The following is a 24,957-nucleotide window of genomic DNA, read 5'->3' on the forward strand; positions in this document are numbered from 1 at the left end:
TCTTAAGAACAACATGCGCTTGCAATGGTACAACGACCATGAATCAGGTGTCTTTACAAATAAGATTCTACATATTGGAGAGGGTCGTCTAGAAACGGATGCAGATTAGATAATTCTATTTTCAAAAGAATTTTCCTATCCAGTGGCTACAGAAGATGAACTTATCATGCAAGTTTTTTCCAATTTGGAGGTTAATATAAAAAATGAATAATGGTTGTGTGAGAGGGTAGTACTGTCGCCAAATGCGAAATCTTGATGCACTGTGTAACATCACCAGGCTTCGTATCAGAGAGCTTGGCTGTAATATTATAAAAGCTACCATTATTACAGAAGCAGCAGAAGGAGACAGCGTTTTAATTCCCTGCATAATTTATGTTATAAATATTAAGTTTATTATTCTACTATATTATTATTCTACTAATTATATTATTTTTAGAGCATCTTTATAAAAAATTTAATGTATTATTACCATTAAATGATTTACTTTGAAAATTCAAATAATGGTTTTACAATTCTGATTAAATTAAGACATTTAAACAAAATTTAGAAAATTACATCATACAATAGGGGGGGAAATGTAAATCAGAGTCTGGGAAACAAAACAAATGATAAAATACAAGTTTACAATGCCCTTTTTGCAAAGCAAAACTTTCAAATGTTCTGAAATATAATTTCATATGTAAAAATATTTTTGTTGTGATCATACATTTAAATGTCAAATTGCTTTTTTTCTTCAAGAGAAGTACCAATCATTAAAAATAAAACTTTAGTTAAAAATTCTTTCAAAAGCACTTTAAGTTTGTTCCACAAATTCTTTGTTCAAATAAATTATCTCAATTCATCAAATTAATTCAAGAAGTATTTGTAATTTTTCTTTTGACAAAAAAAATCTACATTGTAATAAATCAAAAAGTTTCTTATATTGAAAAACTGATGCAATAAGAAACAAAATCTTGAAGACTAGTTGGTTAATTAACTTACCTCATCAGATTTACAAATTAAAAGACTGTGGATAGCTGTAATAGTAGCTGCTATGCTTGTAATTGAGGTATCATCAAGAGCCCATCTTAGTAATGGGACTATTCCAGCTTCAAGTATTGATGGTAATAAAGGATTATCAAAACAACCATCCATCATTCCATACCAATACTAAAATATAATCAAAGTTATAAGTTGTTGAACAGAAAAAAGTCAAATTTATTTCATTGATATGGAAGTATTATATGCCTCAAATACTTGCAATATATAATACTTCCATTTACACAGAATTGCTAAATACATGTAATAAACAAAATATGCTAATATAAAAGATATTACAACATGCAAGTTATAAAAATTTGATATTTGCTTACATTATCTAGAATATGTGCAATTGTATGTAAAGCAGTAATTCTTTGTGACTGCATGGTACTCCGAGCTAAAAGAAACAATTCTTCAAGTGAATATCCAGCAACCTGAAACAGGATATGTATTTAGTTAGATATATTTTTCATAAAACAACATATCACAAATTAAATATGATCTAGTCAAGTTGGAATAAATATTAAACTCTTCATAAAATTAAAATGATTGAAGTAAAATTTTTAAAGACCGATTATAAATTAACTATTTTATTCAAATCAAACCAAAACATTTTAAACTGCTATTAATATAATATTACACAAATTCAATACAGTATAAAAATCAATGATCTTATCTAATTGCCTTTCTCAGATTATGCAATTTTTATCACATATAAATATTAAATGAACAAAAGAATATAAATGGATAAATTTACATATAATTTCTTCAGAAAATATCATTATAATTAAGGCTATTCCTCCGGATATAAAAACTTTTGAATATCCAGGAAAATTTTATCTCATGCAATTTCAAATATGTATCTTAATATATAACTCCTTGATTGAACTTTATGCTAGCATGTAGATAAATATAAATTTTGCTTGTTCAGAGATATGAGGTACCTAATTAGCTCTTTCTTCAATAATTTGATATGTGTTAAGAACTTCCAGATGAAAAAGAGTGAAAGAATGCATTCTGAATGAAGTTGAGAACTTTTAAACCATGTGTCATTAGGTTAATTGAAGCTGGGGGATTAACAATCACTTTTCAGTTCCTAACTTCTAAGCTAACACTAACTAAGCTATCAGAAATCTTCCAGGAGAAAAGTTGTTTGTTATCTTAAGGTGACAATTTGCTTATTCAAAATATCTTTCTACCATCAATATCAGAAAGTTATTGGGATTAAAAATTTTAATCATCAATCAGCTCTAAAACTTCTGAATTAAATGAGTAAGACATTTGCTTTCCTTACAATACAAGCATGCATAAATGAATATCCCTTGTAGGGTTATTAAAAGAAAACAAAACAAAATACAACCTTATTGCATTTAGCTTGTTGTACTTTGGAAATCAAAAATAACAATAGAAAATTTAAATTTAACACAGTTATGTATAATATGAGTCAATCCAGAAATATGAATGATGACGAGGCTGTTTGATAATTCATTTCACACTTTTTTCTGAATGTCTGGTATTGAAGTTTTGAAAACCTACAGATATGCATGCAAAGTGATAAGACTTATTATTTTTTTTGGGGGGGGGGGAGTATATCAAACTGCAAGTGTTTGTTTCTCTACAATCAATTGTTGGTGCAGAACTTAAGAAATGCATATTGACTTTCAAAGTGTCATATCAGACACGGTGGAAACATGTAGGTTGGGTATTGGATTGTTTTAATATAATTCATATTTCTGGATGGGTTCACAGTAAATACTAATAGTAGTGTTGAATTTAAACTTTCAGCTATTATTTTTTTTTTATCTCTAAGAAATAATAACACCAGACTGCAACAATTTCTTGTTTTAAAAGTAATAGTTGTTTTTTATGTATTTTCGCATGCTTATTTCAAAAATAATATCAGTTTTTACGTATCACGTACAGTTTTTTTGAAAAGTGACTTTTTTAAATAAGTAAAAATACACAGATTTTTTGCGATTTGGATAGGATAAATTAATAAAGTATGTATGTTTATTAGTTTAAATAAATTCTGAAAACCTCTTACTTCACTGAAATTAAATAATACATTTATATCGAATAAATACTTATAATTGTATTTAAAAAAAAAACCTTTTATTTAAAAATTCAAAACATTGACGGCAGTTGGATTTCACCATGAAAAATGAAGTACCTGAAAAATTTAATAAAGCGGAATTAAATGACTTAATTCGTGATTTAGGTTTAACTAAAGAAAATGCAAAATTATTAGGCTCTTGGTTAAAAGAGAAAAATTTGTTAACGACAGATATGCCGTTTAGTTGGTACAGGAATCGAGAAAAGCAATTTTTATCATTTTTCAAATTTGATAAATTCTTGGTTTATTGTGCTGACATACCTGGTTTGTTACATGAATTAGAAGATAATATTCCTTATAATCCGAATGATTGGCAACGATTTATAGATTCCTCAAAGAGGAGTCTAAAAGCAGTTTTATTGCATAACGAATCTAAACTTGCATCAGTTCCAGTTGCACATTCCGTTTTCATGAAAGAAACATATGAAAGTATGGAGATGCTTCTCACTAAAATAAAATACACTGAACACAAGTGGGCAATATCTGGTGACTTAAAGGTTATAGGTCTGCTTCTCGGGCAACAAAGTGGATTTACTAAATTTCCGTACTTTATTTGTGAATGGGATAGCAGGGACAGAGAAAGTCATTGGATAAAAATGATATGGTAGAAGAGACAAGAATGGATTCCTGGTAAGAAGAATATTTTAAATGAATATTTAATATATCCACAAAATATTTTATTGCCCCCACTTCACATAAAATTGGGACTCATAAAGCAGTTTGTGAAAGCTTTCGATAAAAGTGGAAAATGTTTTGAGTATCTTATATTGAAGTTCCCAAAATTGTCTAGCGCTAAAATTAAAGAAGGTGTATTTTATGGAACACAAATAAAGAAATTAGTTAAAGATTCCAATTTTTAACAATGTATGACAAATAGAGAGAAGCAGGCTTGGGTTGCATTTAAAGATGTCGTAGAAGGTTTTTTGGGAAATGAGAGAAAAGAAAATTACAAAGAACTTGTAACTGAGTTATTACGTACTTATCATCTTTTGGGGTGCAATATGAGCATTAAAATTCACTTCCTTCACTCACATTTACTTCTCAGACAATTTAGGAAAAATGAATGACGAGCAAGGTGAAAGATTCCACCAGGATATAAAGGAGATGGAACGCAGATATCAAGGACGGTGGGATGTTAACGTGATGGCCGATTACTGTTGGTCTTTAAAAAGAGATGTGGACCATAAACGAAAAACTCGAAAAAGAAGCTTCTTGACTTCAAGAAAAACACAAAAGTTATCATAATATTGTAAATAAACAGCATTATTGTGTTTAGTTAATAGTAACTAGTTGCAACTGTATGCATTATACTGCATTTTGTTAATTTTTTCATCATCATTTGTAAAAAATTCTTACGTGTTACATAAAATTTAGTTTGCATTTTGGAATGACATCATCATTGCTGATATAAATCAATTAAAATTTTACAAAGAAAAAAAATTTCTTTTTTTTTTTGCAGGCTGGTGTAATGTTACAATTTGATTTGTTTTCTTTTAATGGACCTGCAAAGTTCGGATGTTCATTTAAAAAGCCTTTATTCTTTGTCTGTTTAAATTGGAGCAACATGCACACAGTCATCTAAATGAGAGAGAGAGTTTATAGTTCTTGGCATAATAATAGGTGATGATCTGAAATTTTCCCGAAGTTTTATCGAAAGAATGATTGCAATATGTAGAATTCCTAAGAAAAATCTACTTAAAAAAATATTTGTATGAATTAATTTTTATGAATAAATAGTAAGATAACCTAATTAAATGAGCTTTCCAATCAAATATTAGAATTAGTTAAAATACTAAAAATTATTTCAAAGTATCTAAATCCAATATATATAATCTATATACATAATCTTACTTCAGGTTCACTTCCATGATGATGCAGACCTTTATAAGTAGGTGTCTCTAAATCACGAGCAAGTAATTTTCCTTCAAAATCAAAACGAGCTGTGAAACCAGTCTAAATAAAAGCATATATTTATTATAACTAAACAATAAGAAAACATTTAAAAAAATCAGTTTTTAAAAGTTACCTTGAATAGAATATAATTTTTTTTTTAACATAAGAGTAGAAATAAAAATTATTTAAAAACAAAATTCAATTAACAAAAGAAATAAATTGGTTAAAAATATAGATAATTTACATTTTTTTTTTTATCCTTACAGAATTTCATAACAAACACATTAAACAATAATTTAGCAGTAATTTAATTTTTGCTACATATATTTTGAGGATAATTTTGTTTGATAAATTAAAATAAACATTGTTAATGCTAATTGTAGATTGCTAATGCATTCTTTCTCTTTAATTTATATTTCAGATCAATAAGGTTTCTATACAGAATAAAAAGAAAATATTTGAACATTGGAGCAAAAAAATTGATTTTTGTCTATTAATACTAAAATTCTAATACATTACAAAAATGCAAATTTTCCAGTTTCTTAATTCATTTAACTTTATATAAGCCATTATAAGTAGCATTTTTAATAACTGCAAATAACATTTGTAATTATGCGTCATTACAATAGTAACTGCACTAATACTTTCTGAAGCTTCAGAAAGGATATACATTGTTACAGAAGTTCTTTAATATAATAATGTTTCTCCAAGTTTGAATTATTATCCAAGCTCAAATTTTAAGCATTTGTTTTCAATCTTGTTAATAAATATGCTCAGCATTTTTATTTTTATAAATTTCAAATGTGACGACATAAATAGAAAAAATTATTATTTTTCTTAAGTTTAAGAAGATCAAAAATATGCTATTTGAGAACTAAAACTTGTTGCATACAATGAAGTTTAACTAAAAGATTGTGAGAATGAAAACAGATTATTAAAAAAAAAATACAATACATAATTTTTTTAAATACAAATGAAAAATTAACAAAGTTATTAAAGAAAAATTCATCATTAATCATGAAAACCTAAATTAATACTGATAGATATATATAGTCATAATTAATTCTTTTGAAATAGATAGTTTAATTACAGAAATTTATAGAACTTTTCAGAAATCTAAAATTTTGCTTAAATTATAACTTAATAAAATAACTAATTACAGGTACATGAAGGAACTGATTACAGGTACATGATCAAATAAAATGATACTTGCAAGTAAGAATTAACTATCCCCTTAGAACTTTCATATTGAGTCTGAGTGGTTTAGTCAAGAAAGGGATGATATGAATTTCACAGGTTACAAATTCTATTCGGAGTCACGTTCAAGATATTTTTTTGCCTCCTCTTTACAGCTGGATTAGTTTTTCCAAGAATTTGAACTTTAATATAAATCTTTTTAATAATTTTCAATAAAATTTGATATTTATTAGATTTTACTTCTTTTTTTAAAAAAAGAGGGAAAAATAGACAAATTTATATAACTTTCCTTCTAATCAACCTTAACTAGTACAAAATAAATTTGTGGGGGAGAATGAGTCTGAAAATAAATTCTGCATTACAAAATAATAATTTACTGCCTTTTACTATTTATTACATTGTTATAATAATTATTTAAGAAATACATCAAAATGATAAAAACAAATTATTTTCATAAAGTTTACTTTTCAGCCACAAAAATAAGCATTTAATAAGTCAAATAAAAATAATTGCTTCATAAAGTATTATAATGTAAAATTTTGAGAGCAAATTGCTAGAATAAGGTCGCAATATGTGATTTTTATTTTACTGTCTTACATTCTTTATATGAAATTTAGGTCAAACAGAAATAATCTTAAAGGAGAAATAAATCGTTCATGGCTATTACTACATCTCAAATTTCTTCTCTTATTTTTATTTCTCTCCTTTTTTTTCTCCAATTTTTAATCTTGAGAAATTTTCTTCACAAAATGTGATCAATAATTGGTAAAAACAACATAATTTTCTGTACAGCAAAAAAATTTTGATAAAAATTTAAATTATTTTTATTACATAATATTGTATTAATAATATTGTGATCTTGGAAATCAAGATAATTTTATTTCAATAATCTTATTAAACTTGTAAATGTAACCAGTAATGTCTTTAAACTAGCATTTCAGTTTTGCAACATTTTAGAAGATCATCTTCAGACAGTCTGTCAATATTTTTTTTAAATCATATGTTGTCACGTGCTTGTGATGAATTACAAACTTTTTCTCAAAAGAATAATAGGATTTTCAATTGAGACTAGAACTATGCATTCAATACCAGCTACTTTAATATATAAGAAGACTCAAAACACCCATATTTGGAAAATAGGATATCTTTTGACATTATTCAAATGTACATACATTAGGAGTAAAATAAAACCTGAACTAAAGCAGAATATGAAAGCATTTTTCTTTTGTAAAATTGTGCAGTGTTGAGGGGCTTTGTATACTTATGTTATTTACAACCCCCTAGGGAAAGCCTTAATTCCAAATTCCTTCATTCACTCCAATACTTGTAAGTATTTAAATTGTACTAATATTTATTTCAAAAAAAGTTTTAGTAGAAGAAAATTCTAACAAAACAGAATAAAATTCTTTTAAACTTTACATTATACACAGCTCCAATATCTGTTTCGATTTAGATACAGGTGATAAAATAGCATACTTAATTGATAACTGATAAAAAATATATATATAAGTATCTTTTAAATATAGTATTTTCAGCAAATATATAGGTGATAAATTTTAAATGTAAAAAGAATATAAAGAAAGTAATGCCTATTAAATCTAACCTTCAAATCAACAGGATTCGGTTTAGGTAAATCTGACATCCATTCCAATTTTTCTTTTTCAATTTTGTTCATATTTTTCCATAGCCCTTTAATACTGCCTTCCACCAATTTCTTTGCTTCTACTGGAATTTCTATTAAAAAGAAACATACTTAAGAATATATATAAAAAGTTCATCAACATAAATAAGCTGATAATAATAAGTTTAAACTTCCTAAAAATTATGTGTGTGTGTGTGTAAATTTAGTAATAAAGAATTTCATACAGTTTCAACAACATATAGTTACAACAGTTGATATATTAGAACTTAATATGCATGATTTGTGTTATTTAATACCTCTTTTATTACAACTCATAGAAATAATTAAAGAATTATCATTAATCGGCATAATATATATATATATATGTGTGTGTGTGTGTAAGCATACTATTTTTGAAGCAGAGTTGTGGCTGAAGACATAGAAGACACTTTGAATTCTTAACTGTGCTTTATTTCCATCCTGGGAGACACAAGCACACATCTGCTTATAGTGCGGCCCAAAAGCAGAAGGTAAAAGAGAGGGAAAAAGTTTTCCCAGTGCTTGTATGTCAGATTTTAATAGGGATTTTCTACACGTGCCGTTTCTACACGTAATCAAAGGGGTCTTTTTAAAGAATGTGCTAGGCTTACTATTTTTTATCCCTTCACTCAGAGAGTGTGAAAGTGCAACTTTAAGCATTTTTACAAAACTTCTGTTGAATTAATTAAATAGAAAAAGTGGAATGGGATCAGGAAATAGGAGAATATTTTAGAATGAAGTTAATATGGGCTAAATTAAGCAAAACTTATGGAAATTAATTAAAATTGAAATTAGAGTTTCAAATATCATTACAATTTTCCTTCTACTGCAAGATGTGGAAATGTGCTGGGGTCCTTTGACACACAACTATACCTTACAGTGGTGCCCAAGTAAGAGGTTAATATTTAAATGTTTATTAATATAGATACCCAAGTTTCCCTTACCTTTACATTAATACAGAAATCCCATTCATCATTTTATATCAGAAATATAAAATAAAGTATTATCTTTTCATAAGCCTAAATAACAGCACTTAAAATACTAAAAATTAAATGATATTATACAGAAAGATATTTTGATCATTTTTTTCTGTTGAAACTCAATATTGAATTTAATTTGATGAGGATAGTCAATGGTATATTTGCCTACATTATTCTTAAAGACTCTGACTCAACAAGATTATTAAATTAGAAAGTAAAATATTAAATAAAATATCAATATTGCCATGATTTCACCCAAATGAAATATCAATATACTTATGATTTCAAATAAAGTATTTAGAACTGAAAATAATAAATGCAAGATTTCAAAAATATCAAATGAAAAACTTGGCAATACAAATATGTGTAAAATTGTATGGTTTCATATAAAATACTTGGAACTGGAAATAAATGCAAGATTCAAGGGTTTCATACAAAACACATGTAAATGAATGTAACAAACAAGATTCAAAATAATCTTATAATAAATATTTGGGAAATAAAATACATAATATAAAAAATATTTGGTATTTGAGAAAAAGAAACATTTGTATTTGGAAACTTCGAATTATTTTGGCATAGCAGAGGGTAGCTTAATGACTATCAGGAGTGTAAAAATTTCTCATATTCATTATATTATTCTAATTATCATGTACCCTTAATTATAAAGTATATAAGAACCTTGGTCTATTACTTTTCTTCATTCACAAGGTATGTATGCATATTAAAACATAAAAGCATTCTGACACAAAAAATAACAGAGTATAGTTTAATTACAATCAGAGGTGTAACAAATTTCCTCTGAGGTATTCACTGATTTTCTCTGATATCATGTGTCACTACTTTTATACATTTATTAATTTCAAATCTTGGAAATAGATAAATTTAATTTATTTGGGGAAATCATTTTTCTTGATTTTAATAGCATAAAATTTCAAATGCATACTTTAATATCATGCATAAATTTTAAATAATAGATTTGAAAAAAATTAGTTAAGCTCAAAATATTTTAAATAATAATATAAAAAGATTATTTGTAATTGTATTGTAATTGGAAAAATGCAATTTACAATAAAATCAAAAGTATAAAATATAAATCTTGACTTTCACCAGTTGAGTCAGTTGATTGAGGCTTTTCTTTTAAACATTCATCACTTTTTTAATTAATCACAATTAAGACAATTTTGAGCACTGGACTGAAGAACAAAGCAGGTAATGGAAGTTAATTATTGTGTTGTGATGATATGTAACACATAACACACAAATGACATTGAATGGATGAATCATGGCACAGGCTAAGAGCTGGAACCTCTTTATGATAACAAGGAGCATAAACACAAGGGTATTGGGCAGCAGAGTAGGAATGTCAGATGAGGTCACAAGTTACAGAAGGCAGTGAAGAAAGCCAAGGTAATTCAACGAGAACTGACCCTGAAGTACAGATGGCAGAGGGTATGGCAGCGCCTGGTGTGGAGCTTCGGCAACATGGAACGGAGTGTCCAGAGGAGGAAGACTGCAATGAAGCCACGCCTCAGGAAACGCGTTGCCAGATGCGAAGAAGCTACGCCAAGGGAAACTATGTGGCCGGTTGGCCATGACTGAAGTAAGCAGCCAAGTTAGTACGGAACCATCTTCGGAGCAATAACGAGCTGCAGAGGCGCAATACAACATCGAAACCTCTCCCACAGATTTAATTATAATTCATTTAACAATTTTGGCGCAGATAAATAATGTAAACTCTTAAATGTAAGCATATTATTTTTGAAGCAGGGTCATAGCCAAAGACATTGAAGTCACTTTGAATTTTTAACTTCATTTTATTTGGATCCCAGGAGACATAATTTATAGGCAAGCTGTGTGAATAAGGCACATCCGTTCACAGTGTGACACAAAAGCAGAAGAAGGGAAAAGAGAGGGAAGATAGTTTTCCCAGGGCTTATATACTGAGATTTTGATAGGAATTTCCTATACAAGTCGATCACAGGCAAATGAATTATAGGGATCTCTTAAAAGAATGTGCTACGCTTGATATTTTTTATCCCTTCAGTCAGAGCCTGTGAAAGTACAACTCTAAGCACTTTTCTGTTGAATTAAATAGAAAAAGTGGAATGGGATCAGGAAATAAGAGAATATTTTAGAATGAAATTAATGTGAGCAAAATTAAGCTAAAACTTTGGGAATTAATTAGAAATGAAATTAGAGTTTAAAATATCATATATATATATATATATATATATATATATATATATATATATATATATATATATATATATATATATATATATATATATATATATAGTTATATATATATATATATAGTTATATATATATATATATAGTGTTAGTTTGTTTGTGCAATTTATAAAATTCCACATCAATGACTTTTAACACATGCTCCTTATCATCCAGATGGATTAACTAAACTATTAAAAAATCTCCATGCTTCCCTAAAAGTGAGAAATGAAATTTAGGAGATTTTAGATTTTCCCACCATAACTTTTGAACATATCATCATACAAACATTATTTTTATATCATACTAAAATTCAAAAAGTCATTTTAAGGTGATAACAATTTCAATACCTTGTTTATGAGATTTAATTAATTTATCAAACATAAATTTAATTAATTTTTAGTACAATTACCAAGTTCCTGTGTTTTGCTTTTTCTCATGCAAAAGTACAGGTTGTTTACAAAAATAAAATGAAAACAAATAGATAGAGGTGAAGCTATGGATACACAAGTTAATATATTCTATATTTAAGCAACAAAATGTACATTTTTAGGAAGATATAACATACTTATTCAAAACTTGTAATATCAAACACATTAAAATAAAAGCATGTTCCATGAAAATACAATTACACTAAAGATAGAAAAAACATACCAAGAAATGCTGTAGTTTTCTATGAATCAATTCCTAAAAATATCCTATATATAAAGGGAAAAAAAACAACAGTATTAAATCAATCAAGTTCATTACAGAAAATTAATAAATTTTACCTAAATCTTTATGTTTGGCTTCAACTACAGGAGCATGTAATTCCTTTTGATTATAATTTACTTCAAATTCCATAGCTCTTTCAAGAATAAGAGCATCACATTCACTTTTGCCTTCTTTTCTTAGAACCTCACCAGATGACTGATCACCATCTTCAAAATCATTGTTTGTTGTCAAATTTGTTAATGGAGAAGTAACAGCTTTCTTGTTTCTTATCTCTGCAAAGATATTCACAAATATTTTATACACTACTGATATATATATATATACATGATGTTCCAAAATATTCAAACAAGTGTTTATTTCCTTAATTATTACAATTACACATATATTTCCAATTGCAAACGTTCATCAAATAAAGTATTCGAAAGTATGGAAATACTTTGACTTTTCTAGAAGGGAATTAAAAAAAATTAAAAAATTGATCTTCGAAACATCTTTCATAGTGAAAGAATGTCAACAAGTGTTTTTCTTACACTCATCTACAAGGACACAAATTTTCAGGTTTCTATCTGTAAAACATTCTTAACTATCAAAAAGTAAATTTATCATTTTAGACCATTTACCCATACCTCTGACCAAACTATGAATAATGTTTTCATGCTGATTTTCAGGGATACATATTATTAAAGATTAAAAAAGGGCAGAATCAGAAAACAAAAATGTACTTATGAACTTTCATTAAATTTTTAAAAATGTCAGACAATATATTAATTTAATTGCTTAATATGAACAAATTCAAAATTTTATACAAAGATGAATTCTTTCAAGAAAATTAGCACATATGTGACTGAGTTCATCACTTGTGACTTTAAGGTAGGCTTTTTGAATTTGCTGGCAAAGAACAAGAATGTGTACTGCCAAAGCTAATTCATAATGCCAATCAAAACTAACTGAATATACCAGTCACCATTCAGCATATTATTTACCAAAATGAAATCAAACAAAGAGTGTCTAAAAATGCCACACCATGCATTTATGGAAAATTGCCATTGAGATGAAACTGCTGTATGAAATAGGATTTTTTGCAATATAATAATCTCTACACTGTCAATTTTGATGAGTTCTGGATGTTCATACAATGGCTTGACAGTAACTTCAAACACAAAATTTCTACATTACATGTATAATGATTCTTCCTCTTCGAGAAAATAAGGATCTTGTAATTTGTAATCATCAAAGAATCCTATAAACATACTTTCTAGAAGGATCTTGGCTGTTTTGAAAATGACATTATTAGTAAATTTTTTTGAAGTCATGATAATTGGATGTTATTAAATTAAATGTTTACAAAGGGCAGTTTATTTTGCATTAAATAAATCTGCATTTCTAAAATAACTATTTTCATCTAAATTTGTGATTAGTCCCTCTAACTTTAAAAATAAGTATATCAATACAACTTTTGTAGAGAGAAGCAAGTAATACATAGAAGAATTCAAGAAAAACATTTTACTCATTGTCATTTTTCGTTTTGTGTTTTTCCATTTAGTTGGGTCCCATATAAAAAATATATTTTTGTAATTTTTTTAAAAATTATCTCCATTTACAGAAGTCAAAGTGTTTTCGGATAACTGCCCATTTCATTTAATGAAACTTACTAATTAACAGAATATGGCTAGGTGTAATATAAAGGTTAAAAAAAAAACTTATTTTGCTTTTTGGGACACTGTGTGTGTATATATATTTATATTCTACAACAGAAATCAAAATACAAATTACTCTTTGATTAAAAAGAAAAAAAAAAGATAAATGAAAGCTAAAAAATAATTAAGGTTTCAACTGACCTGCAGAAGAAGCTGTTTTTTGATAATTTCTTTTATTCTGTATAAATTTTATAATATTAGGATCTAAAGGACATAAAGGAAATACATGGTTAAAATCCAAATATGAAGAAACAGATTGAAGCAAAAAGTAAAACAAAAATTCTTATTAAATGAATGAAATAAAGGAAGTTATTTACCTAAATGTTTCTTAAGCTGATTTTGATGATATAAGATTTCTTCTTGGGACATACTAGAAATTTTGGCAAGATTTTCCTTGTGAATGTTTTCTATTTCAAGTTCTGGTCTGTCGCTCAAAAGGCCACTCCCATCCAAAAGAATGCTAGATGATTCTAGAATATTAATATACAGAAAAATATAATTCAATTTTTAAAATAAATTACATATGGACAAGTTGCAGTATCAAATATTAAAAGAATAACAAGTAACTTATAAAAAGTTATTATTAAGCATTGAACAATATAAGAGCAATTTTAAACTACCAAATAAGATAAAAAAATAACAACAATGAAATATATTGCTTTTAAATGAGCAAAAAATATTTTTAAAAAATTATTTTAAACTAGAAATAGTATACACAAAAATTGATATCAATGAAATGATAGTTTTTTTCTAATTTAATATGATGTAAAGATTAGCATTTTTAAGCATTTTCAGAAGTTATGGTGAAAAAAAATATCACAATTTTGCTTAAATTTCATTAATTAAAATCTGGGTCAAAATTAACGGCTGCTAAACAAAATTATGCTGAATTTAATAGCACTAGATCAAATAGTCTGTCAAACAAAAAATAAAAACAAACACATACACAACCATTTATGCATCCATTGTTTCTTGTATTGTTAGTTGACATGAACATTACCCTTATATTTATGACGAAGAAATAAAATAACACCTGTCCCTTATAAGATCAGATTTTGTTTCCAACATTGATGACTTGAATAAAGGGGAAAAATAACTAACTGAATCATTTGAATTGTAAGGCAACAAATAGCCTTTGATTTCTCTTAAATTTTGAAACCAATGAAAGTAATTGTTCTAACTTTGAACATTACACTGTCAGATATGGGGATGGCAGATACTAAGGCATAAAATATATACAAATTTGCTTAAATGATTCCTTAACTCTTGAATTTTCTGCATTCTTATAATAACATGCAGAAAATTTTCACAAATTATATGGAATTAGGAAAGAGATAATCTTGAAACAAATTGAATGCATCAGTGAAAAATTATGATAAACAGTAATTTGGAAGCATCAGTTTTTTTTTTTTTTTTTTTTTTTTTTTTCATTCATTATGTGTAGTTACTCATGCTTACATTCTAAAGAAGTTTACTTTCTGATTTTGAAATTCAAATAAATTAATCTTTAAAATACAAAAATAAACTATACAAATGTTGAAAAATTGTTTCAGAAAATATGCGTTGATAAAGAAAGAAAAAAAAAAAACTTTCACAATTGCACTTACCATTTAAAGCTTCATTTTTTTTATGTTCTTCCTTCTTTTTCTCCAATAACTGAGCAAATACACTTTGGGACTTTTTTCCTTTAAACTATAAAATATGATGTGCAAATTTAAGAGTTAAAAAGAAATTATATTATTCCGTAGATAATGTAATCTTAATAATATATCATAAATAATAAAAATAATAGAAATAAAAATGTCAAAGGAATTATGATATGTTGTAAGTAACAAATATTTCAAAAATGTTGCAACTATACAAAAGCTATATAAATACAATAGAAATTCTTAAAAAATCAAGGTGAAAATTGCATGATACTATAATTATATTACAATTAAAACATATGAAACATAGAACATATTTGTTACAAATATTTCAATAAAAATAACACAAAAGAGAAATCTTTCATGAGACAGTTTTCAATATTATGGAGTCTTTTTCCATTGTTAATACAGAATGTCCACTCTTACTGTGACTCAAAAGCTAATTTCTAAGCTGCTAGAAATATACATATAACATTAAATGGAAAAATGCTTTAAATGATGGAAAAAAGTATATTTTATGTTGTTTAATCAATAAATATATTTCTCAAAAAGTTACAAAATCTAACTTTTATATAGTACCATCAAACATATTTAGTAAAACATTGTTCCAATATTCCAAAGCATAAAGATTTAATAAATCATCCTGAGTCATAATAAATTAAATATCCCTGAGTCATAATAAATTAAATATCCCTGAGTCGTAATAAATTAAATATCCCTGAGTCGTAATAAATTAAATATTCCCGAGTCATAAAAAATTAAATATCCCCGAGTCATAAAAAATTAACGTAAATGAATGTCATTTACAAATATAATTTAAGAAACAATTTAGGAAAGTTATACAACAGAGCATAGTTTCAATTTTCAAACAATATCTTAAAATCTCTTTTGAGACACTAATTTAATTTCATCTAAAATAGTGATTTACAACTTTTTATAAGTCAATCATAAATTTTGTTGAAAATGCAAATATTAAAACTTTAAATGTTAAGAATATTTCATTAAATATGATTGATATAACCAGGAGATTGTATAAAATGTTAGATTTTGTAACTTTTTCAAAAATACATTTATTGACTCAACATAAAAAAAAAAAAATACTTCCAATCATTTAAAGTATTTTTTTTTAAGAACGTATTGTATTTCTAAGGGTTTAGAAATTAGTAATTGGTTGATAATAAGAATGGACACTGAATATATATTAAAACTAAACTCAGTTTCATGACAGCCCATGTATGCCAAGGCCTACAGCGTCCATATCTGCTTTCTTTACCAAAGGCCCTGGGGTGCAAGGCATATGTCATGATTAGATGATCAACTTAATGCAGAACCCCCAGTGTTTAGTTCCATAGCATGTTTAGTCCATAGTTGATCGACCCACTGAAGGGATGAAAGGCTGAGTCGATCTTGCCCAGCCCAAGGATTGAACTCTGGACCTGAGCGTTGGGAGCACAAAACTCTGTATTTGCTGTGCTGTATTTTGCTTACGGGTGCAAGTACATAATATATAAATTGTATATCCCTGCTAAAATTTTAAGTAACAGATAGACTCTGCACTAAAAGAAATAATAATAGAAAAAAAAACAAAAAAACAGTACAGATATTTTTTTATAGTGATGTACAGAAAAGAATGCCTTAAGTTTTAGTCAATTGGAAATCAGTTAAATGATTTATGTTTTTTGACTCATAACAATATGGCTTATATAAAATATAAATGACAGTACTTTTTGAAAAAATTCAAAACATAACTTGCTCCCTCTTTTATAAATCTAGCTAGAATATACATTAGGTTCAATAATTATTAATAATTTCATTATTTTTAAAACAATCTCAGTAATAGATAATAATTTTTGCTTTTCATTAAAATTTTCAATTTTAGGAATTTTGTCATGCAATAAGACTGATACTTCAACATTTATGCAATCCATTTTAATCAATTAATTGACAATATTTTAGATCAAGAAGCCAAGTATCAAAGTTAAAAATAAACAAATAGTAAAAGTGGTTTTTTTTTTTTTGCATAAGTATTTATACCAAATTAGAAATGAAAAAAGAGAGATAAAAATATTTCTGACTTCTGGCAAATGGCTTTTCCTATAACTAACTCTTATTTCTTTTGTCATAGATCATTATAATGAAAATACCTTTTTTAATACGCATTTTGATTTATTCTGAAGAAATGAATAAATACATATATAAATAATTTAAGCTAGAAAATATATTCTTGTTTACTTTGGTTTTTTTTTTTTCTTTTATTTGAAAGCAGAAAATATTGTTAGAATGCACATTATATTCCTAACACTTTAATTTAATTTTGATAAAAATTTTAAAAATAAACTAATTTTTTTTCTGAGATATAAAACAGTACTGAAAAACTTCCTTTCAAAAGATGATCTAAAAATTGAATACTTAGCAAATTCCTCTAAAAAGAACATAAAAATCTTACTTTACTTTTTAATAAATCTAAATAATGCCAGTCATATCAAAAATTTTATTTGCATTTACACTATATTATAATCTAATTTTATAGTAATATAAACAGATATTCATTTCATTTAAAAGAAATACCTAAGAATATTTCACCTTTTTATTCATTAGATCATCTACTGAAATAGATGGATCAACAGGAGTTTCAAAAGTAAATGGCTTCAAGAGAGATATATCTCGTTCCTAAATTAAAACAATATTGCCATGTCAAAAGTAAGACCTGAATAATTATTTCAAACAATATATAGAATGAATTATATTTTACACTTATTTCTAACATTTGCAAATTTTAAATATGATGAAAAATATATGAAATCTATTAAATATTATATCAAGCAACTATCAGTATTTCATTATAAAAATATATTTATAGATATAGAGTTTAATAGCATCTAGCTGTAAAAATTGTTCACAGAATTAGTTCACTGCTCTGAAATATGTTAAACTTTTTTATTCTTGTTTCAAAGTTATCAAAAGCAATGAAAATTTAAAAAATATATATCAGCATATTAAAATAATAGATTTGAGCTTTTAGAGTTTTCTTTGGGATATAACTTCTAATTTCATCATATAAAGATTTAGGTTATAGAACAAATATAGAATAAAATATTAATTAAGAAAGTATAAATATCTTCTTACAATTTATTAATAATAGGTAAAAATTATAAAATGGAATGAGATTTACAAGCAAATAAATTTTTCATGACATTGCACTAATGGTACGAAAATGATAAGAAAAAATATACACATTTCTTAACTAGAAGAAAAATGTGAAGTTAAATATAATAAATACTGAAAGCTCAATGAATACTGAAACATCATAAATAAACCATAATTAATCAATTATTTTGATACAGCTAGCATATATAGCTAAAAGAAATTTCTTTTTTATATATATATATATATATATATAACTCTTTAAAGAGCATTTCAGCATAAAACTACTAGCGATAATAGAAAGTTAATTTCATCAAGTATTAAATTATTACTAAGTTTTTGAAACAAAAGTACATGGCTTTAATTTGTTAATGCACTTTGTAATAGTTGAGAATATTGAGGGAGTTTGATGCAAAAAAGCTGAACTGTACTCCTTAAAGATGATGGAAGTTCAAATACATACATATTAGGAAAGAATCTTTAACCTTTTCTAGCTCAGTCTACTAAATTTTTTGAAAAATCATGTATAAAACATGTTAGAGGTCTAAAAATAGATTTTAATATAGAGTGTGTGTGTGTGTTTTTTTTAAAATTAACTTATACTTTGGGAAGAAAAGTATATTTAAGGTCACCACCTGTCCAGAGTAATTGGTTTATAAGAAAATCTTCAGAGATTATGTAATTTTTATTACAGTAAAAATAATTATGAATATCTTAGTTTCATAAATTTGTTTCACTCATATTCTAAGGAATTTAAATCATTAAAACATTAAGAAAATACAATTTTAAAATATTATTTTGTGGAATATGTATGAAATAAATCTAATAAAGGTAAAGTAAGAAAGAAAATATTCCGATACAATCTAAAAATTGAAATATCATATTAATAAACAAAAAATAAATATTTATAATAATTAAATATTAAAATATTTATCAAAATGTAATTAAAAAAAGAAACATGCTAAAAATGGAGATGGTTAATTACTTCGAAGGAAATCGACTGAAACGTATAACAGTATCTATTTGCTTCACACATAAAGGGATACTGCATGTTCTATACCGTTACATAGGCAAAAATGAGATGTTAAGTAGACAACATTGCAATATGAAGATACATTTTAAACATCCATTTGCATATAATTCCATAAATTTGAATTATATGCAGCATTATTAATTAACACTTCAAGGACAAAGGATGAATATATGATCAATTGATTTTGTTTCATTTATAATCTTGATGAACTTTTCATTATACCAATATCTACAATTCTAAAAAGAAGTGAGATGCTATTTTTCCAGTAATAATTTTAGGTTTCAAAATGGATTTTTATTAAAGAAAATTTTAAAATTAGACATTTTGTGTGTGTGTGTGTTTATCTACCAGGCCAGAAAAAATTAAAAAATAAGCCAATATATATATATAAATGGGGAAAAAAAAAAAGAAGAAAGAATTAAAACATTTTACGTACCATTACATCAAAAACTACATCTTTCTCCTGAATCACTGAAAAAGCAATTTATTCATATATAAATATGTATATACTTAAAACATGAAATTGTAAATAATTCTTCGATGTACAAACACTTTCAAAACAGTTCATTATTTTTCATTTATTAAAGTGATATTGTACTTTAAATATATAACTTTTATGAATTTTCTTCCGTTATATAACAGAATTAATAATTTAAAAAAAAATTCTCATAGAGGAGTAAATTTCCCGAAATTCATGAATGCATATGAAATATTATTTAAAATTTCATTCTTTTTTTTTATTAGTATTATTTTCAAGAGTGACAAGTTCATTTAAATCTATGTACTTTTTAAAAAAAATAAAGATTGAAAAGTTACTCATTTACTGTTAATATATTTCAGATTGAAATAAAAATTCAACTGAAGTTATAGGAAGAAAGAAAATTATTTGTTTTAGATAGCTGCATTTGGCAACCAGTTGTTTGCCTACTACATTAATAATTTTAATTTAGTCTTGTCAATTAACTCTGATATACATCTCATTATAACAAAAGAAAGGTTTATTTAAAATCATATTTACACTATAAACATAAAACATTCTGACTAGCTAGTTACATCTGGAAAGAGAAAAAAAAATGGCTAGAAAAAAATGTTCTAGCTGTTGAATTTGGGAATTCTGCGAATTTTTATTTAGTGGTATTTCTTTGATTGGAGAATGGATAAGGGATTAATCATGGATGGTATATCTAGGCATCAAGAGTATACTGAACATTTGATGCTGAAATATAAGCTGATAAAATTAGTAACCGTGTTGCGAAACTGAAAGAAAACTGAGAATGTTGTTTGTTCTCCTGATGAGAAAGTGCTTTTGAGATTTCTCTCAGAAATCGATGTGAGGAACAGCTGATCATTAATGATTTATCTGGAATTAATGAACTTTCATATAAATAAAAGCTTGCAATATTGACACTGTAGCTGAGAATGGGGATCGCTGATTTGATCCCCCTCCCCAATATTTTTCTAAAAAATAAGAGGTTGTAGGGAATCACTGATGATATATCGTGCCCACAAGATCTTTCTTATGAAATGAAAAATTGGTGAAACTGAACTAATGGTCAGGACTTGATTCTTCGGTTTTTCCTAATATATATATATATGCATCATTGTTAGTTATTTTTCATTCTAATAACTTTAATTATCTGACAAAAGAAAAATCAGTAAACTTCATCATTTTTGCCATGAAGTGAAAGCCTTTATACAATAATTTAACTTTAAAAGATTAAAAGAAAAAAATTGCATTAAATTATTCACCTAAATTATCTTCTTCTGTAGTAACTGGATCCTGAGCACTTTGTTTTTGTTGAAAACTTTCCTGTTTGTACTTCCTGGCAACATTTACAATAGGTTTACTTTTATTCTTTAAAAATAGCTCTTGTTGTTGAATTAAATCTTCATCAGTTTCTTCTCTTGTAGGCCTTTTCAGATTCTATTGAATAACATGTTATGAATAAATCAAAGACAGAAAATAACTTTAATTCAACTATAACTGATTTTAATGATAGTGCAATAATACAATTTTGTTTAAACATGAATCCTAAAAAAATCTTAAAGGATTTGTTTTAGGATTGAACAGTCCATTTGCTCAGAAGATGAATTATCTTGTTCCTTTTCTAATACTGACCATTTGTTTGCAAATCATGTTTATTGAATAAAACACAATATTTTATTGTTTTGTTTTTTCCCACAAATGAATTGAAAGTAGTAAAAATTTTAAAAAAAGTGTCAACAATGAAAAAAAATCTTTGTACAATGTACTTACATAAAAATATTAATTACCAATTATCAATAAAAGGGATGTTTGCATTAACTTTACACTCCTCCCAAAATTGATTAAGATCATTACAAGATATGAGGATTTGTCTTTTTGAATAATATCGAGGTTTGAATCATATTTTTCTAGCCTACTGATACCAATATATAGAAATATCATTAACTTTCAACAACTAAAATTATAAAGAAAAAAATTCCCGGTTTGAAGAATATAATTTAGACCAATTCTTTCATTACTTTACAGTACTTTCAAAGAAATTAAATACTTTGGATTTGGCAAGATATGAGTTTAAAAACTGTTTATTTCACATGACAAAATATAAGTAAATTACATATAAGACATATGATACATACAATACACACATGTATGTATGTATACATTAACACTAGCTGTCATAATTAACAATAACCGATCATTCACACTGACCCTATATATATATATATATATATATATATATATATATATATACTAAACAATATATTTGATCTATGAAGGTTTATAATGAAGCAGACTTTCATAGTCCACGTGATGCAATTTAAACAATAATTCTTTTTACCTATACTACTTTTTTAATTGTTATATATCATCATCATATTTCGCTAGATAGCCCAGAATAGGCCAGTGCCTTACTCTGAATTATGTTCCACTGCATTCTATTTTTGACACATATGTGCCAGTTTCTTTCCTGGATACCCAGGAAATCTATCTCCACTGACTCCATCCATTTTATTTTGGGTCTACCCCTTACTTGTTAAAGAATTATGTAAAAGAATTTTTTTTTTAATATGGAATCATCATCCATTCAAATATATGAGCCACCCAATTCGTCCGATTTATTTTTATGAACTTTATAACATCTGGCTCTCTATAGATTTTATATAGTTCAAAGTTATATCTTCTCCAAACACTACTTTTTTTAATTGTTATATGTCATCATCATATTTGGCTAGATAACCCAGTGCCTTCCTCTGAATTATGTTCCACTGCATTCTATTTTTGACACATATGTGCCAGTCTCTTTCCTGTATACCCAGGAAATCTGTCTCCACTGACTCCATCCATTTCATTTTGGGTCTACCCCTTTTCCTACTTGTTAAAGAATTTTTTTTTTTAAATATGGAATCATCATCCATTCAAATATATGAGCCACCCAATTTGTCCTATTTATTTTTATGAACTTTATAATATCTGGCTCTCTATAGATTTTATATAGTTCAAAGTTATATCTTCTCCAGACATTGTTGATTTCTATCCCACCAAGAATGGCTCACAGAGTTTTTCTTACAAAAATGGCTATTTTATTTTCTCCGGCTTTAGTCAGGGTCCAGGTCTCTGAGTCATAGATAAATATTGGTCTAATTATGGTTTTATATAGTAAAAATTTTGTATTTCTTGATAGTAGTTAGGATTTAAAAAAATGTTTTAGTCAATAAAAGACTTTATTTGCATTCATTAGACGACCTTGAATCTTTTTGACTATGCTATTGTCATCAGTAACTATAGAACTAAAACTTTGGACAACCTGAAATTTGTGAGAACCAATTTCTAGATGGGATTCATGTGAGGTTCCATTACTTTGTGCAGGCATATATTTGGTCTTTTCGCTGCTTATGATAAGTCCTATGCTGTTAGCTGCATGTTCTAATGAAAGAAAAGCATCTTTTAATGTGGAAACAGTTCTTAAAATGATGTCAATATTGTCCGCATAGGCCAAAATTTGTGTTGATTTTGAGAATATATATTGCCTCTGATATTAATTCCTGAATCTCTTGTGACTTTCTCTAAAGCAATGTTAAAAAGAAGACAAGATAAAGAATCACCCGGACAGGACACCATTATTGACACTAATTTCTTCTGATAAAGATCCTAAGAATTCGACCTTGCAACTACAAGTTTGATTAGTTTAGGCAGTATTTGAAATTCAGCCAGAGCTTCATACAAGTGATTTCTATTAATACTATCAAAAGCTTCTTTGAAGTCTATAAAAAGATGACGTGTAGCAATACCAAATTATCTGGTCTTTTCCAGAATTTGCTTAAATGCAAAAATCTGATCTTTAGTAGATTTTCCTTTGTGAAAAACATATTAATAACTCCCAATTTGGGGGTCTTTATACTGTGCAAGTCATTTGCATAAGATATTAGACAAAATTTTATAAGTGACACATAATCAACTGATGCCTCCATAATTAGAACAAACCGTTGAATGACATTTTTTTATATATTGGGCATATAATGCTTGTGTTACAATCAGAAGGCAGTATTTCAGCTTTCCAGATATCAGTAATAAAATTACAAATCAACTTTAGAAGTACGGGTCCATGACATTTCAATAGCTCAGCTTCAATGCAGTCATGCCCAGTTACTTTGTTGTTTTTTAATTTTTTTATAGCAGTTTCAATTTCCTCAAGTTCAGGTGGAGGTACTTCTTCACTATTTTGGTTTTCAGAAACAATTTCAGAACTGCAGGGTCGATCATGTTGATTGAATATTTCATGGAAATGTTCACTCTATTTGTTAACAATAACCTATTTGTCAGTCAAAATTAGACCATCCTTACTTTTGCAGAGGTTTGATGTTTGTTTAAAATCCATGTGACTTCCATTAATTCTCCTATAGAAAGTTCTGCTTTTATTGATTGTCTTCAGGGACTCAATATCTTTAAAGTCTTCTTCCTCAAAAGCTTTTTTTCTTGCTCTTATATAGTCTTTTTTCTTCCCTTTTGTGTTGTCTATATTCATCAGCACTAAATCTAGGGTTCATATAAATCATTCTCATGTAAGCAATGTTTTTAATATTCGTAGCTGCAGCACACGCATCATCAAACCAATCCTTATTTGAGCTCTTTTTCTTTTTACCAATAATGCCATCAGCAACGCTGCATATGTTTTCTTTCAACTGAATCCAATTCGTCTCAGCTGAATCATTCTCAAAATGTGTATTAGTAAATGCAGTTTCAATACCTTAATATATTTTGTTTTAATATCTATTAATTTTAATTTATCACAGTTAAACTCCTGTAAGATTATACTTTTTTTATTTTTTGTAATAGATATTCTCTCTCTTAGTTTGGCAATCACAAAAAAATGATCAGCCAATATAAGCACCTCTGTAAGTTCAAATATCCAATAAGTTAGAATAATGTCTTACATCAATAAGCACATGATCTATTTGATTGGCAGATGATCCATCTGATGCTCTCCAAGTTACTTTGTGAATATTGTTATGGGGAAAGCAAGTACTCCTAATGATCATATTAAGGGACATGGCAAAATTAATTAATCTCAATCCATTATCATGTAGACTGTGTCAACCTATAACTGAATAAAATTCCTTTTTCCTTTCCAACCTTAGCATTAA

The 24,957-nt window shown here is 26.8% G+C and overlaps 1 protein-coding gene across 1 annotated transcript in view; it reads right to left on the reverse strand.

The window, feature by feature from the left end:
• LOC129961953 (RNA polymerase II-associated protein 1-like) overlaps positions 1–24,957 on the reverse strand; it is a 57,122-nt gene that overhangs the window by 29,241 nt on the left and 2,924 nt on the right. The window contains exons 2-12 of the mRNA XM_056075602.1: positions 21,079–21,253; positions 19,766–19,800; positions 17,736–17,822; positions 15,114–15,198; positions 13,824–13,976; positions 13,648–13,710; positions 11,866–12,081; positions 7,827–7,957; positions 4,985–5,086; positions 1,353–1,454; positions 982–1,149 (exon numbers count right to left, since the gene is read on the reverse strand). Coding sequence (XP_055931577.1) covers positions 982–1,149; positions 1,353–1,454; positions 4,985–5,086; positions 7,827–7,957; positions 11,866–12,081; positions 13,648–13,710; positions 13,824–13,976; positions 15,114–15,198; positions 17,736–17,822; positions 19,766–19,800; positions 21,079–21,253 — 1,317 coding nt within the window. The remainder of the gene's footprint in view (positions 1–981; positions 1,150–1,352; positions 1,455–4,984; positions 5,087–7,826; positions 7,958–11,865; positions 12,082–13,647; positions 13,711–13,823; positions 13,977–15,113; positions 15,199–17,735; positions 17,823–19,765; positions 19,801–21,078; positions 21,254–24,957) is intronic.

Source organism: Argiope bruennichi, chromosome 2 (assembly GCF_947563725.1).
Source record: "Argiope bruennichi chromosome 2, qqArgBrue1.1, whole genome shotgun sequence".
Taxonomy (NCBI): Eukaryota; Metazoa; Arthropoda; class Arachnida; order Araneae; family Araneidae; genus Argiope; species Argiope bruennichi.